The following is a 17,944-nucleotide window of genomic DNA, read 5'->3' as shown; positions in this document are numbered from 1 at the left end:
CTGCACAGCTGGTGCATAGCGATGTGGGGCATCCAGCCTAGACGCTGTTACATTGAACTGGCTCGGTGAGTTGAGTTTGTGCTATAATTCAGCCAAAGGGCATCACTGTGTGATAATGCTGGATTCCTGGCTTTCCCACACTTTGCTAGTTTGTACAAATCAAAAGCATTCAGCTGAGTTGTCCTACTGATTCGCTTTAAGAAAAATCAAACAACAAAAGAAGCTTTCTGAATGGGACTACTTAAAAATGCAAATGAATGTAGTTATCAGAGTCGGCTAAATGAGGTAACGCAAGCTGGGTGAGGATTCAGCAAGCAGTGGGTTTTATATAGCAGTGATCTGGAGGATACAGTAAAATCACACTGTGAGTTTTTAATCAAGAGCACCAGCTGCCATTAGGGTGCATCTACGTTAGGGAGTTAGGTGAGATCAGGAGTGCGGTTTTGAAGTGGATCTCCTATTCAGATGCTGTGGTTTGCATCAGGGGATGATCTCGGAGAGCATGGGCTGGGTTCCTCTGGGATGAAAGTGAGCTGGAAGATGTGCTCCAGAAGCACAACTAATGCACTCTAGGGTTAGGTGGGTATTCAGGCCATGGGATCAGACCAGAACTAGTCCAAAGCAAAATATCCCTGGCATGTAGGGGCATGTCAGGTCCTCAGCACCAACTGTTTTCCTCTATATATTGATGTCTACAGGTCTGCATTACCTGCTACGGGTAGGTGTAGCCTTCAGCGTAAGCTGCAGCTTCGTGCATGTTCATACAGTTTGATCTTTGTGTACCACAGCTGAATGTGGCCCAAGTTAATGAGAGTAGAACAGAAGCATATTGAGACAAATTAATCCCTGGATAAATCCATTAATCTGGCTCGGAGGCTGCTTAGGAGGCGGCATGGCTATGCCTCGGCTCTGTGGTCTGGGTGCCAGAGACCTATAGCTCTGGCAGCTGAATATTTGCTGTTTTTTTCTCTGTAAGTTTTACTCACCTTTGAAGATTTCCTTTATGTGTTTCTTCCTCCTGAAGAAAAACAGAAACAAACAGCATAAGTTATTTCTGGACCCATTGGCGGCATTAGCTTGTGGGTGTTTTGTCACTCACTTCCAGTTAGTTCCACCAGGTACGTTTGTCTCTAAAAAGTGCCTGATTTTCCCTCTGATAAAGAATCTTAAATTGCCAGTGGGAATATCCTTCCCTTTGTACATGGGTAGCAGAATGGGCAATCCCATCAGGACAACAGACTGCCCAGGGAAAGCCTGTACACCAAATCTGCAACAGCCTTGAACTTTTATAGTCCTGTGCAATCACAAATGGAAGTAAACTGCAAATGCCTTTTTTTCCACATCTACAATATATTGTTTTGGACCATATATTTGTGAGTGAATTTATTCTGTGGAGTTAATCTGCTTTATGCCAGAGACCTAGCTGTGCTGAAATAAGAGATAAACTGGGCTCCTTTGACATAAGACTTCATTTTATGTTCTCTAGGAACCAATTAATGGCACCAGTTGAAACTCATTAAGTTTCAACCCTATATTAAATGTATGGGAAGACTATTACTTGTTTCATAGGGGGAATACCTACAGCTTGCTAACAGCATTAAGATGTTTTTATGGCAATTATTTCCCTGTGACAATTCCCATGATGAGGTTTTTTTTTTAATAGATACTTCTGAAGCAATTGCTCTACAGTTGTTATTTTAAGTGTTTGATTATATTTCTAATAATATACAGGGAATACAAAATATGATCGGAAAAAAGAGCGTTAGTACCTATTATTTTTATTCGACCTCATGAAATCAAGAACATTACCAACACAGAAGTGTATTTCAAGTTATGCCTATTCAAAAAGAGCACTGCCTAACTCAGCAGATACCTTTCTGGTATTTATGCACAGTCGGGGGAAAAACAGGAATAAACTGATCCTTCTTTCAGACACTCTGGTGTAAGTCTGGAACAATGTTGGTGGCTTCAGTGGAGTTACTACAGAGTAAATCTGATCTAACTAAATGGAGAATCAGGCTGAAGACTGGATTGACTTCTACTGCAGTTAGTACCACAAAGAAAATGCAAAGGAGAGGAACAGTCAGCAGGCTGCAGTTCCCTCTCTGCATCCTCAGTGAAGCTATTCATTAAACTCCAAGCAGTCTCGCCTGACCCAGCCCTCTGAGGGGAAATGACTTTGCCCAGGTTTCACTAAAACATGCTTTGAAGCAAAGAAACTATGCAAATATCACCGAGGATCAAATTTGGCTGCCAACCCTTTTGTTAATGGTGGTAAAGGCTGAAAAACAGAAAAGGGAAGAGATATTTCTCTTCTAAAATACCAGACTGAATTTGAAGGAAAGAAAGCAATCCAAATGAAACACAAAACATAGATCCCTGACACTGGTACTGACATTCTTCACTGAACACTTGGACATGTATGAAATAAAAGCTAAGAAATAATAAATATGGACTCCCACATCACCAGTTGTACATTTATGGCACTGAGGGAGGAAAATCTAACTGCAACACACAGGTACCTACAGCTACTTAAAACGTAAGAAGGGTGGTCATGTTTCTCGCCTCAATCTTTTTTTCTCTTCTTCCTCTCAAAGAACTTGATTTCCCAGTCCTTTAGCTAAGTAACAATGTTATAGCTCTCAAAGAAATGCTTGGGTCAAATTTTCACAGGCGCACATGTTCAAGGCACACCAGTGAACCTGGTCCTGCAGGGAGCTTGAGATCTGACCTGTTGACAAACTCTTTTCCAGAGTTGTCAAATTTTCAAGCCAGAGTACACAGATACATCTTTGACTGGGAAGCTTCTGCTTCCCTATTTGCTATAATATGTACACCCAACTGGTATTTACGTGCTCAGAGCACAAGCCAAATATCTAAACCATGTGCACAAATCTGAATTTTCAGGCAAGAAGAAAGTACTCAAAACTTGCATCAAGCAATGTGCTGCCGGCTTGACAATTTTAACTTCTGGCAGTCTCCAAACGCTTCTTGCTCTGTAACAGCCACTAACATTCAAGGAACAACAGAAAATAAAGGAGATATTAGTGTTTTCATGTTGTAATGTGTTTTTAATTGCACAGGAACCATTAAAGTATGTAGTTGTCATTAGTATGAACATTCTCAGTGCCACTAATATAATATGCCACCTCACAGGCTACTTTGTACCAGCATATGGGGACGGGGACCCCGGCTTTCATTCAGCAACAATAGAAACAGAACTATGAAGACCTGGAACCGGTGAAAGTAAGCCTGTGGTGGTGCAGAATTTAGCAGGACACAAACTACATTCACTATGGCCCAATGGCATCTTTTAGCAGTGCGTTTTACATCTTTATAGCTTTATGGTGTAGTCTGAGGGTACGTACTTTGCTGATGAATAACAACTTCGATATCTCATCTCACTCATGCTAATCTATTTAGAAGGCAACCACAATGGAACAACCAGAAGTGCCTCTCTACAGCACTTACTGCTTTACTAACAAAATATAGCCCATGTTTCTTCATATACATGTATCTACTTACAACTGAAAGAGATTTAAGACCTTCTAAACCAATATATTTTGTCAAATATAGTTATTATACATAATAAGAATGGCCACAAGGTGAGGTAATCTTTAGGCTGGCTCCCAGTTTCTCGGGTGATCAACACTGGTCTAATCAGCTCATAACAAGGAATGAAACCTCGCCCATACCAAATTTACTACTGGGTAACTGTAAGCAGTGCCCATGACACAATATCTCACTTCCCATAGCATGGATGCTGTACCAATTCTGACATAAGAGACAACACGCCAGCTTGATGGAAGGTAGAAGAGCGCATACTTCCGTTAATCCGGTCAAGAATTTCTCCCGCTCCAGCTGCCGAGACCGGTGCTCATCAGACTCATCGGGGGAATCAAGAGACAGCGACTCCAGAAAGAGGTTTTCTGTGGCGCTGCACCGATCGCTCTCCTTCAACTTAGACAGTGACCGATCATCAAACTGAATGGCATCTGAATCAGAGTAGGATCTTGACCCCATCGAACGAGGCACGTGAAGGTTCCCCTGGGTCATAAATGGACGAAGGTTACTCTCCTTCTGGTCACACAGAAAACCACTTCCTCTTTGGGGGCTCACTTCGTTCTGAAGCTGGAAACAAGGCAAATTAAAACGAACAGCAATTACTTACGCAGTGTATGGCATTCTGCAGAACTCATCCTTCCCCAGGAGCAAGGCACCCATGCCAAGCTTGGGGAGGCTGAGATCACCGCCTGGCTCCAGGGACGCCGGCATTGCCGCACTGGTCCTTCCACAAAGGGAGATGTCTCTAGGACTTTGATGCTATTACTCATGGGATTTTGAGTGATTAAATGTGTATGTGTATATGTATAGTTTTGCTTGTTTACATATATATGTATACTTATATACACACTGCATGTATATATACACAAAATAATACATCTGCCCGTAATCTGATTTTTAAAGAAACAAACCAACACCAACTGTTATTTAAAAGCAATCTTGATATGACATCCTAAAGCAGTAGAAGTTGAAGCTCAAGGAAGGGTGAGTGACTTGGAGTCTCATCAAAACAAACAGATTTTTCTTCTGGTCAGCAATACAAAGGTTGCGCTTTTATGTACATCACTTGTTTCCAGAGGTGGAAAATTCCACTTAACAAAAGAGAAAAGCTTTGTTTTAAAGACTGTCTAGCCCTAATGCATGGATAGAAAGTTGACTATTTGTACAGAAGAGCATTGTGAAAGGGATGAATTAGGCATGCAAAGCATGTTTGAAGAAAATGCATATTTATAGAAGGGCCATCAAAGCTATTAACTCTACACTTTGCAAAAGCTGGGTGAATAGAGAGTGAACCACTAGCGAAATTGAAACTACTTCCAATCTTAAAATTAGGTTTTGTGATCAACTTTTCCTTTAATTTTAAATACAACAGGATAGATGAAGTGATATTTTCAAACATGATGAATGACAGCAGGAACCTGGTAAGTAACTCTGATGTTTTGCTAGAGCAGCCTGCTAAGGTTAGTGACAATAACCTGCAAATGCAAGCCATTCCCTAGGACCCTGGAGACGGAGGACCTACAAAACATATCATTTTAATCTTGTTGTATGTGTTTGGAAAAATAAACAGACATCGTATGGCCTAATGTAGATCAAAACATTTTAGGTCTCAGATGACTACATTTGCACTTGGGCTGAAGTCACTGAGATTTTTGCTTGATTTGGGTCGACAAAAAGGTGAATGCATCTTCAGTGTTTTGCTTATGATACATAAAATCTGAAACAGTTTTATTGGAAGAAGCTAATTTAAGGTATACTACAAAGGTAGGGGGGCCAGAAGACATATCTCAAGAGATCCTGGAGTCCATTCTCCAGCATATGGGGCAAGACCCAAAGCAAGGAGAAATGGTAATTGCATATTTGCTGTATACACAGTTCCAATTGCAAGCCCTTCCAGATTTTCAGAGGTCCTATAAGGATAATGGTCTGGTAACCTTTATAAGAAAACAGTACAGTTTACTGGCTCGCTCTCTGAATCTCAGACAGCTGACAGGAGAATTAAAGTGAGAAATACTGGCCTAACTTTTCAAGAGTGACTAAGGATTTTGAGTCCCCATGTTTTTTATACCTTTAAACACACAATGTTTCATACAGGTGATTTTGTGTGTTTAAATATTTGTCAGTGTGCTCTGTGCACAATTAGCTTGAGAAGCACAGTGCAGGGGGATTCTCTAAGGAAAAACAAAGTCACAGTGTATTTGAAAAAAACAACAACTTGGAGCTCTGAAAAAAAGTAGGCCATCATGTTTTTTATATGCGAGCAATATTCCCATAACCATCCAGAGTAAGGTATTTTATATATTTTATACATTGGTGTGAGCTTCCCCCTTGTCATACATGTATTATTCAGGAGCTGTGTGAAAGCAGACAGGCATAAAGCATTAGTATAAAATTTGGCACACACACTTCTGCTATCTCTTAGACTCTGTTTTTCAAACACACACACTGGTGTAGTCTCCTCATCCTCTATGTATTGCCATACATGGAATACACACAGAAAAACCCTGGGGAGAAGGACTTCAGAGATATACTAATTGTTTCCATATAAAGCAGGGCATGACTGCAATCTGAGAGGATATTCAGCTAAAAGCCTGCAAATATTTGGAAGCTTCCTGTCACACAGGGAAATGTTTGATTATAAGCAAAGATGGAGTTATGAAGTTTTGCAGGCAGGTAGCCAAGATTTCAGATGTTATTTCTGATCATCTAGTCCTCTGAAATTAGCTTGATACAATATTTTTTATTTCTCCTATCTATTGCTAATTCTGTGTACAACTCTGTTGTACAGTAAATATATAGTTGAAGCCTAGAGGTTTCAGAATAGTAACAAAAGAAATCAGCTCCAGGACTAGTCAAGAGCTATTTTGTAGGCTCTCCCAAGATGACACTGAGAGGTTATGTCAAGTTTAAAGAGAATTAAAGGCTAGGTAACATTAACAGGGATTTCTCTGTTGCTTGCTTCAATGTGCCCCATTCTCAGGGAACAGAAAAAGCAGGCTTTAACCAGGTTATGTCCCTCAAGCTATTGAGGATACACTGACGAGATAATATTGAAGAACACAGTTCATAGGGACAGCAGCATAAACAGCCAAAGAGGTATCAGTGACTCTCCAAAGAAAAGTTTGTGTCCACATCCTTAGTATATTGGGAAACTTTCCAAGGGTTATTTAATTCCCGTTTTGCATGAAGAATCCACCGGAGGCAATTTGGTCACTGAAACTCAGCAGTTAGTAATCCAGCCCCATGAAACCATGGAGAACTCGGCATCTTCTGCCACTGAACCCTGGGAACCAGGTGAGTTCGATGGAGAGCTCTGCTACAAGCCTTCCTAGCTCATAGGCGTTGGTTGTTTTATCTTAGGAGATGTACTATTGGTCTGCATTATAAGGCATCGTAAGGGCTAGCTCAACAAGCTGCATGAATTATATGCAAACCCCCTCAGATAAACAGGACATTAAAAAATCCAGAATACAGTTTATTGATATTTTTAAATTAAGAAGCTCAAAAATCACCTTTCTTGGTCTGTAAAACCTTCCTATTGCTCACTGCCCACTCAGACCTATGCTTTTAGTATTGATTTTAGAAATAGCCGTAGAGTACAGCATTTTCCTAAGTGCCTCTCTGTGGGTTTAACAGCCATAGTTTAAACGGAGGTTTAATCTCATAATATTTACAGCCTGGTGTCTTTTATTTAGCTTCTTGTTGCAGTCCAGGCATGGGAACATGAGACACAGATAACGAACCCTTTTCAAAAACTGGTCATGAAGTTAGACTGGGCTTTCATCAACTTAACCTGTGAAGCCACTTTGTACTTCATTCAAGCCTAGTGCTCCCCAGAGAGCATGCACGAATCTGGCGCAGTTCCATTTCTGATGTCCTAAGGACAGAAAGTATTCAGTTAATTGAGGACCCACAATTTCAGTTGTTTTTCCTACTTTTCCTGGAATGCATGACTCAGAGCTGAACAATGTTCAGTCAAAGATGGTATATTAACTCTCCCTCATTAAAGTTTTTATTTTTTCTGTGGCTTCCAGCCAGATAATAAATCCATTAGGTATAATTTAGCTCTAATACTAAGTAGATAGAAGTGCGTATGGGCACAAAAAACAAGGGGACAGGTATGCAATTATCAGATTTGCAAATGACAGCAGAGATGTGTAAAAATTCATGTGACCAAGGTCAGAAGTGTCTTCTGAATATTTAGTATTGATAGCTGTCTATTTGTTATCAGTCAGGGCTCTTCATGCTAACCCCTGGGCCCCTTTGCTAGAGAAAAAGAATTCAGTTGAGCCTGAATAGTTGCAGCAGCTGCATCTTTGGTGGCTAATTCACAGATGAACAGACTTTTTTGGCAGGAAGCTGTATGTCAAACCTTGAATAACCCTGCATGTGGGATTGAGTGTTTTAGCATGAAGAGATGCACAAAAGCTTTCAAACAGAACGAATCGATGTGATCGTGCCTGTCCGGGGTAACTGAAACGAGGCAGGAAATGGCCTTTAACCTGGAGCTGATTTCTCATAAGTGGTCTTTTATAGGGATTATGAGCATTTTCCTTTTACTCCCTTGTGTGTATAAATTGTTTTGTAGCATGAGAAACACTGATGTAGCCAAGGAACCAAAATTGTTCCTGTGCTGCTGCTTAATACAGTCTCTTGACCTCGGCCTGAGTGTAGTAATGGTGCAACGCCTCATGCTTGCAGCCAGCTGTTTCTCACCCCGAGATGACTCCTTACCTGCTCTATCCGCCTGAGCAGCTCCTTCTTTTGACGCTCCCATTCTTGCCGGTCTCTATCAAGCCTGTCTAGGAGCTCCACCTTTTCCCGGTTCCAGTTCTTCTCACTGTGCTGGATTTGCCAGCGGAGGTCCATCACCACACCATGACTCTCAGCCAGAAGCTTCTTGTGCTCCTCTCTTTCCCTTTTGAAAGCTCCCTTTGCATCAGAAGTGAGGCCTGTTTCTCCTGACGTGTTTTCACTCTTCCCTTCCATCTGGCATTAAAATAAAACATCACTAGGATATTAAACTTTCTGTGGTAAAAGCCTGTGTCTGACAATGAATTTGAGTTAAAGACCTAACTCCACAAAGGTAATGGCAAAATTATGGCAATTCTTAGCTCTTAGGATCTCAATAAATGATCAAAGATATTCAATTTGAAAAACGTTTTAAAATCAAGACAGTGAAAACCACAGGGAATCATTTCTTGGGCTCTACCAGCTCATATTATTAAGACATCAGTTGTGATCTTTCTGCTGGGAGTGTGGGTACCAGCAATGAAGAAAACATGGAGATGAACTCCACCATCATCATCCTCTCTGAGACAATCACCAGGACAATGTCCTCAGCCACTGCTCTGCCGCTGTGCTCTCACTCAGTGCCCCCGACAGTGCATTCATCTTCTGAAGAGACTTTTCCCAGAACAGCCCTGAGCAATGGTCTTATTGTATGGTTCCCACACCTTCCAGCATAAGAGGGTGTTAGCAGCACAAGATGTACCGAGATCATCCTCCCCATCTCTGTAGGTTCTGGTGTCTGAATTGATTTCTAGGGCAGTTAGCTGATGCTACCTTCCCTTCCTTCTCCTTCACTTCATGCTCAGGGATCAGCTTGATCAGATCAGAAGAGCTGGCCCAAGGTAATAGATTTATAGGAAAATGCAGGCTTGATGGGGTGTCAGGAGGTCTCTAGTCCAACCCCCTGCTTCCAGCAGGGTTGGCTCTGAGATCAGACCAGGTTGTGCAGGGCTTTGTTCAGTCAGATCCTGACAAACCTACAAGGACAGAGATTGCACAACCTCTCTGGCCAGCCTGGGCCACTGCTGGACTGTTGTCAGAGTGAAAAAAGTTCTCAATGGTTTTGTGTAAGTTCAAGCGAGTGAAGAATTTATCCCTGAAGCCTGACCTTTTGTTGACAACTCAGTAGACATGTGAGTGACTCAGAATGGGATACATCTCCATCCCCTGGCTCTGCAGGTGAACTGGAGAGAAAAGCAGTGAAAACTCATTTCTGTCTCTGAAGTTAAAGCTGTCCTCAAAAAGGAGAGGCAGCAGGTCTGCTGGGAAACATGCTCCTTTAGCAAGAGAGAAGGACAACACCTTCATATTGCCCTATGTGGAAAATAAGCCCAAACTTTCTGAGCAAAGGGAAGTTCAGACTGGATTCAGGAGTGAAGCTTACTGTCTCTGCAACAGCCTGCCCAAGCAAATGGCAGAGGTGTCATTGCTTGAGTCATTTAAAATTGTACTGAGCTGCAGAGAACATCTTGTTACAGCCACCTGCATTGACAAGGAGATCTTAAAACACCTGCATCCCCTACCACTAATTTCCAAAGTACAGCTGTTTTCAAACGACCAACCAACCAACCAAAAAAATCAATCATAAAAAAGCAGCATTCTATTTTAACAAAGCTGACATGGAATATCTTTCTCACACTTACCCTGTTTGTGCAGTGTAAATTTGTGGGAGCAGCAGCAATGTGCGAGAGGCTGTCCTGCACACATCTGCATGGCTCGGTGGCGGACCAGAGGTGCCGTGGGGCACAAATGCAGAACATCCCAGGAGAGACACCTCTGTGCTGCAGATCCATGATGGGAGACACCATCCTGGGCAGCGCAGCTCCTCAAGAAGCTAGAAAGCTTTGCTGCCTTTCTACCCACTACCCAGCACATTGACTGTCACATGTTAATTCAGCAATATTTAAAAATATCACTGCCAGTTTCCAAACTCACCACTAGCTTCAGGTAATGGTCTTTTGCCCCTTGCTACATCTTTCCTCTGTCCATCCACAAGTCCTCAGCTCCATTTCATGGTGCTGCGGGAGTCAAAATTGCTGTTGCAGCCAGGGTCAGACATGTTGGCACCCATTCTTAAGGTTTGTTTGCTTAGATTTTGTTCCAGTATTTAAAGGGTGGCTACAAAGAAAATGGAGACTCCCTTTTTACAAGGAGTCACATGGAAAAGATGAGGGGTAATGGGTACAAGTTACTCCTGGGGAGATTCCAATTGGACACAAGAGGAAAATTTTTCACAATGAGAACAATCAGCCAGTGGAATAATCTCCCAGGGAAGTGGTGAGTTCCCCAGCACTGGACACATTTTAAGATTCAGCTGGACAAGGTGCTGGGTCATCTTGTCTAGACTGTGCTTTTGCCAAGAAAGGTTGGACAAGATGATCTTTGAGGTCCCTTCCAACCTGATATTCTGTGATTCTGTAATTTTACTGTTCTGTGGCCTGCACCCCCTGGATTGCCCTTGCAAGTTCCTTCTGGGTTTACTAAGTAGCTGTGACACTAAACAATCATGTATTTCAGAAGTGTCACTGCAGCGCTGAGACTAGCCAAAATAGTAAGGGGCTAATGAAGTAAACTCGATACAGTTTCCTTACACCCTCAGTAAGTTTGCAGACAACACCAAGTTGGGTGGGAGTGTTGATCTGCTGGAGGGTAGGAAGGCCCTACAGAGGCATCTGGACAGGCTGGATCGATGGACTGAGGCCAGGTGTATGAGGTTCAACAAGGTTAAGTGCCGGGTCCTGCACCTGGGTCACAACAACCCCATGCAACGCTACAGGCTTGGGGAAGAGTGGCTGGAGAGCTGCCTGACAGAAAAGGACCTGGGGGTGTTGATTGAAAGCCAGCTGAATATGAGCCAGCAGTGTGCTCAGGTGGCCCAGAAGGCCAATGGCATCCTGGCTTGTATCAGGAATAGTGTGGCCAGCAGGACCAGGGAGGTGATAGTGCCCCTGTACACAGCACTGGTGAGGCCGCACCTTGAGTCCTGTGTTCAGTGTTGGGCCCCTCACTACAAGAAGGACATCGAGGTGCTGGAGCATGTCCAGAGGAGGGCAACGAAGCTGGTGAAGGGTCTAGAGAACAAGTCTTATGAGGAGCGGCTAAAGGAACTGGGGTTGTTTATTCTGAAGAAAAGGAGGCTGAGGAGAGACCTTATGGCTCTCTACAGCTACCTGAAAGGAGGTTGTAGTGAGGTGGGGGTCTGTCTCTTTTCCCAAGTAACAAGTGATAGGACGAGAGGAAACGGCCTCAAGTAACACCAGGGGAGGTTTAGATTGGATATTAGGAAAAACTTCTTCACCGAAAGGGTAGTCAGGCATTGGAAGAGGCTGCCCAAGGAAGTGGTTGAGTCTCCATCCCTGGAGGTATTTAAAAGACATGTAGATGTGGTGCTTAGGGACATGGTTTATTGGTGGAGTTGGTGGTGCGAGGTTAATGGTTTGACTCGATCTTAAAGGTCTTTTCCAACCTAATGGTTCTATGATTATACGATAAGAATGCATGGCTGCCGTTAGAGTGCCTTGCCCAAGCTGCCAAAATACAGTAAGTCATCCTGTGCCAGACCATGGGCTCACCCAGACCAGAGCTCTGGCTCTTGCCCCGTTTGAGAAGAATACGGGAGGCCTATAAGTACAATGATAAGTTCAAAACCAAGGCAATGATACAGTGATACACCTTCAGAATAATTTTCTGGTGTTCAGTGGTTTGGGATCTAAAACCTTCTCCAGTCAGAGGTGGTGTCTTTAGACTCAGAAGACAGTTCTTGGTGCCTGTGGAAGGCAGAACAATGCTCCTGGCAAGGAGAGAGTCCTTCTGCCTCTGTTTTGATGAAACAACTCAAATCATGGGGGAAAGGTCCATTGGTATCTCCATATCATGAAAGTCTAGATGTGACTTTCCTAAACCTGCCAACTGCTAAGGGTGGCCAGATGCCTCTCCATGTGCACCACAGCTTATATTCCCCCAAGCATCCTGAAGCTGGACCATGGTTGGAGTCCTAGTGAGGGTCTGTGTCCTTATGTGCAAGTTCTTAATGCATACGCAGGGTTTGGCCCCACATACTAACTCCCTCCTTCTTCCAAACCTTTCTCAGTTCCCAGTTCCCAGAATACTGGGATTTTCCATTTGCCCAGCTGGAGGCTGAGAATTACTGGGACTCCTTATTGGCTCAGAGTTATCGCAATCCCATACTTGGGAGCAATCTCATTATTTCTTATCTTAAAAACAATGCCTAAGGATCCTCCTGCCAAATAAGATGTACATGCATTTCTGACAGCCAAAACTTCTATTTTTAATGATATATGCAGTGCTAAAGCTCCAAAGCAGCAGGCAACAGTACCTTGTCACCTCTGATATGCAGTGCTTTTGTATCAAAAATTTTCCTTCCTTTTTTTCTTTCCTATACAGAGAGTTGAAGCATCAAAATGCAAAACGATTGCCAGTGACTATTAATTAGGAGTTGACTCTCTTGAGGAAAATGCTCATGTTAATTGACCTACTGCTTCACAAAAAAAGTGGAAAACAGCAGCAGTGAAGACAACAGTGGAGACTAGAAAGGCCTTGATTCTCTATGGGCTTGTCAAGGGTTTGGCAGCTCTATACCCCCCCTAGGGTGCGAGTGCTGTACAGCCCGCTGCTTCATCACTACCAATCAAAACAGCAAAATGACATCATGAGAGGTTCTCCTACCCACTTTGACATGACAGACTTGGCTATTTAGTTAAAGCTGTTGTTATGCCACATGTTGGTACAGAATAGCAAAAGATGTTAATGTGACTATATGTAATGCTGATATTTTACATGTTGTTCCATTTTGATGCTGAAATTGAACCTATAACAAAAACACCCCATACTTTGAATCCTTAACATTAGTTGGAGTTAAATTTATGTTCATATTATTTCTATTTCAGGCTTATTATTTTCATATGTGCTTTTTTAATTGCCTCTATGTAATTGTGAGCACATACACCAGACCTCAGTGGGACACTCACATTGTTTGCTCACACTGACATTCACTCACATTGATATTCTAACGATTTATGTGCTATCTTTTTGCTACTGCATTAGGGATCTGTTTTTACTGTGAAATAGAAATGTAGTTTGGGGAATTGGCTAAGGAAGATAGTTTTATGTCTTAAATATTGACCAGTTTCATTCTTTTCATTTGCTGGAAAAAATGTGAAAAGTAACACCCACGGCTCGATAATTACCATATGTTAGATACTATTACCAGTGGAGCAGTGGAGCTAGCAAAGAGCCTGATAAAGCCACCAGAAGGAAGGATGCAAATCTATCTTCTCCCTGGGCAGGAATGGCAGCACCGTCCTGGTGCCAAACACCAGCCGAAGTGGCAGCCTTGGAGTTTATCGCCCACGCAAAGGCAAAGCCTGCAAGCTCTAAACTGGCAGTTCGTTGTCACACTAACTTTCTCTAAGTTTTGTTCTTTGTTGCCATCTCGAGTTTAAGGTAAATCTGTCATTGAGGTTTTATTTTGGGAGGAGTGAAAATAGGGATTGATTTTGTTCCCTTTCTCAAGTGATCTGTTGTCTGAAAATGTGTGTGCGCTAAGCAGCAGCTGAGCTGAGAATCTGAATCTGCTGTGAGAAAACTCTGCTAAAATGAAAGCTTCTTCCTTCATTCTGGGAAAGCAGCCTACGGTACCTGGGCAGGAAAAGCAGCGCTCACATCTCAGCTCTGTGCGTCACAGTGAGTCTCCGACATTCAGTAAATCCTCCTAAATGTACCACCCTCTCAGCAGTGAATATTTTTATTATATTTGTCTTCTGCAGAGACACTCTACAATTGCAAATCTTCTTCTCAGGACCTGAACGTACTAATTCTCCCACCCCTCCCCTCTTCAATGAGGAAAATTAGAGCTTTTATGCTATTGGCATTGGAAATTAATCCTTGTGGGTTTTTTGCTGATTTGTTTTCATACCACTTCAGAAGAGTACATCTTCTGTGAACAGCCGTACACGACACTGAAGCACCTGGCACCAGATTTTATATACATACTTCTGACAGTATACCATGGTGGGTAGCTAAAGCTCTCTCTTCCATGGGGTACCATCCGTCACTAACCAGTAGCTTTGAATAGCTGGTTTAATATTAACATATTGATCTAATACTTCAGTATTATTAAATCACTCTTTTCTCTCCTATGCATCAAATACTGCAGTTGTTATGTGCCAAGGCACAGTGATGAGCTAATTGTGAGCACGCCAACATCAAGATATTTTCTCTTCTATAAATGCCAATAAATACAGACACCCGCATGTCTCATTACCATGAGACCAGCCAACTCTTCTGAGAAAATACAGCAAGAAGAGGTTCACTTCCTTCGTCCTCACCTACGTTACACAGTACCGACTACATGAGCACTTGTACTGGGACAAGTGGAATCCAAGAGGCAACTCAAGAGGCAAAGCTTTGCTCAGGCTTCAGGGGGGCTTTCAGGCACCAGGGTAAAATGAATAAATATAGTACCTTCCCCGGCTGTCATAGATTTCCCGTTTCATTAAGCACCTCAGCCATTCTTTACTGGTGTTGGACGCGGGGGACGTTACCTGTTCGAGGTGGCACTTCAGTTCAGTCATTTCCACCTCCCAGGCTGCCTTGTGCAGGGCATACTGCTGCTGGAGCCCCTGGCGCTCACGCTCCTCATCCCGCAGCTCCGAGCGGAAGTCATCCAGCAAACCCTTCAGAGCGTTGAGGAGCTTCCGATTTTCACTTGCCTGCCACAACAAAGCAAAAGAAATGCTGTCATTGGATGGCTTTAGCCTCCAGTTTCATTTTTAGGGGGAAAAATACCTGCACATCCACTGCATGGAAGAGAAAGTGCCTGGGCTAACTTTTGCATGAGAAAACTAAGAATGGCAATGCCTGCTCTGTCTACAGGCTGCCCAGGGAACTGGTTGAGTCCCCATCCCTGGAGGTATTTAAAAGATGTGTAGATGCGGTGCTTAGGGACATGGTTTAGTGGTGGCGTTGGCAGTGTTAGGTTTACAGCTGGGCTCGATGATCTTAAGGGTCTTTTCCAACCTAGATGATTCTATGGTTCTATGATTCTACTTCTCGTTAGCCCTAGTCCTGAAGCACCCATGAAAACCAAAGATACCTAAGTCACACTGAAAAAGGCACTAAGCATTTTTCTGGATTGAGGACATCTGTAATAACTTCTTTTTTAATACTGTAAACCAAAGTTAGAGTATCATTCCTGAGGTTTGTTGGGTAGCTGGACGTCTCATACATACAGTCATTGCTCAGCATCAAACCTCAAATATTTGTAAACTACATATATAAGAAAAGGGATTCATTTTCAATGCTTTCGTATTATCAGAAAAAATTACTTTGTAAAAAAATGTCAGGTTTTGAGCCGAGTACCTCTGCTAAGGTGTTTCACTAGTCTGTACTTCACATTTCTCCTCAGTCCCAGGCAGCTGCACACAGGTTAGCTTTGCAGCAGCACCCTGCTTGGTACCAAAGGCATGAATGCCAGGTAGGCCACTTTCCCTCTTGCAGATGGGATCAAAGAGCAAACCCCCACCGACATCTTGTTGAGAATGTCAGGGCCATACTGAAAATGTTGTCTGTGCTGTTGTGCTAGCCAGGAGCCATGAATGGAGTCAAATTAAAAGTCTAGCCCAGAGCAGACATCTGATCTTGGCAAGTACTGAAAGATAGCATATATATTTATTCAATTCTTTAATTTTTTTTTTCTTAGTTTTGGCATTTACTTTCTGCAAATTCTCTGGAGACTTGCAAAACCTGTCATTTTTATGTTAAATATTGAAGAACATTTTTTAAAGATTCATTCTGGATCAGTGAAACAAAAGGTATCCCAGCGTTTTTCTGCAGTCATTGAATTAGGAAACAGAAACGTGCAACGTGATTTATTTATCCAAAATTTAACTCAAATATTCCCAATGAGCCGCTCAAAGACCACGGAGTAACCAGAGATTGTATCTGACAAGTTATTTTGAATAGAAAAGACTTTTAAGAAAATTATACTTGATTAGCAGACACAGCATGAGTAGAAAAATGGGAAAGCTTACTCAACAAATTCAGCATTTAATCACCTGGTTCTCATGAATGCGTTAGCTTCCTTGGGAAGGCTTAACTCAGATTAGCTGTCTTGATTCTTGCATGAGAGTCTAATTAATTTTATTTTTACTTATTTTCCCAAGTGGAGGCTTCCTGCAATTCCTCTTATCTGGTGTTTCATGAAGTACCTACATGGAGACTTCTTTGTAGACAAGTCAAGTAAACAGGTGTACGCAAAAATCTAAATTATTTTCATGTGCTTTTTTCAGCGACTAGAGCTGATTTCATATGCTCATCAGATTTTCGGCATCAATGAACCCACCTCACCCACTTTTGTAATCACTAATCAGACATACCACAGTGCCTTTTTTCTTTAAAAAACAAACAAATGTGGTCTACTTTTTCCAAGCCATTTGGTTCATCAGCAAAAATATGCTAGATGCAGAGAAATGACTGCAGGTGCTCATTTGACTGACCTATCATCTGTTTGGGCTAATGAAATGTGATGGTGTACAACACGGGGTTTTATAAGAAATGCACCCACAGAAGCAGAATTAATTCCATTAACATTTAATGCCAATTAGCAGTTTCCTACTATACAGCAGCAGTCTCCATCATGCATATAAGATCACCTACTTTTCAATATGTAATGAGATTTTATGTTTCCACCATGAATTTTCGTCCTGATACCCAATTAAGGCTAAATTCTCCAAACATCTCAAACCCCTTGTGTAGTAATCAGAATAAGAGCCCTTTTGAAGATTTGTCCTTGGTGTGACAACAGGAGCTGCTGGGTATGGAGCGCAACCGGCCTCATCCTCTTTGAAAACCCTGACCCCAAATGTCTATGAAGTGCTTTCATTCAAGAGCCACGTCCTGTGTTTTCTAGTATGCTGCATAAACCTTTCTCTGGCAAAGTAGGCTAAAGGCTCCATGAGGGAAATGTGGCAGAAGAAAAATAAAACCAAATAACACTAAAGCAAGCTACATCCCTTATTCCTGTGCATACATTTGATAGCTTTAGAGTCCCGTAAAATTAGGTTTGCAAAGAAAGGAGTGATGGACTAGTACAGAGAGGAGCCAAAAGAGCCTCATTGCAGGTTTTTAGCCTACTGGGATGAGGGCATGTCTTATTTCTAGAGGCATTACATCAATGTCGCTGTTATGAGAAAAGTACCCCAGGTGCCCCCTGGGCTTGCTGGGATTTTAATTAACTTGCCAATATAAATCCAATTTTGGTCACATACTTCTAATTCCTGCAGAGAAGTCTCTTTTGTGTAACTTTGTATTTACAGTCTGAAGTTGGAGAGGTCTGTGAGATTATTTTTTCTGTTTCGCCAAACTGGAGTGTTTTTGGAGAACAAAGTACTTCTGAGACAATGTGCTCTGAAATACAACATTTACATCTAGACATGCTTTAGATTTCTGTTGGTAAAACTGCCAAACAGCTTCTGCATAAGAGTAAGTCCCATAGATACATAACAAGGATTGTTATGGTCTTCCCCTTCCTCCCAGTGATGTTGTGCAGGCAGACAAAACATGGCATGGC

The 17,944-nt window shown here is 42.3% G+C and overlaps 1 protein-coding gene across 10 annotated transcripts in view; it reads right to left on the bottom strand.

Moving 5' to 3' along the window:
* MTCL1 (microtubule crosslinking factor 1) overlaps positions 1-17,944 on the bottom strand; it is a 112,010-nt gene that overhangs the window by 9,848 nt on the left and 84,218 nt on the right. For 9 of the 10 annotated variants that reach the window (XM_087756443.1, XM_087756468.1, XM_087756478.1 and 6 more), the window contains 4 exons: positions 14,919-15,086; positions 8,299-8,553; positions 3,826-4,131; positions 987-1,018 (listed from right to left, as the gene is read on the bottom strand). In XM_087756443.1, the coding sequence (XP_087612569.1) occupies positions 987-1,018; positions 3,826-4,131; positions 8,299-8,553; positions 14,919-15,086 (761 nt within the window). The remainder of the gene's footprint in view (positions 1-986; positions 1,019-3,825; positions 4,132-8,298; positions 8,554-14,918; positions 15,087-17,944) is intronic. The other variant, XM_087756460.1, reaches the window with a different exon arrangement.

Source organism: Nipponia nippon, unplaced genomic scaffold, assembly GCF_047370975.1.
Source record: "Nipponia nippon isolate SJK-2023a ecotype South Korea unplaced genomic scaffold, ASM4737097v1 scaffold_1, whole genome shotgun sequence".
NCBI lineage: Eukaryota > Metazoa > Chordata > Aves > Pelecaniformes > Threskiornithidae > Nipponia > Nipponia nippon.
The sequence above is the reverse complement of the archived record's forward strand: the minus strand, read 5'-3'. Positions and strand labels throughout refer to the sequence as shown.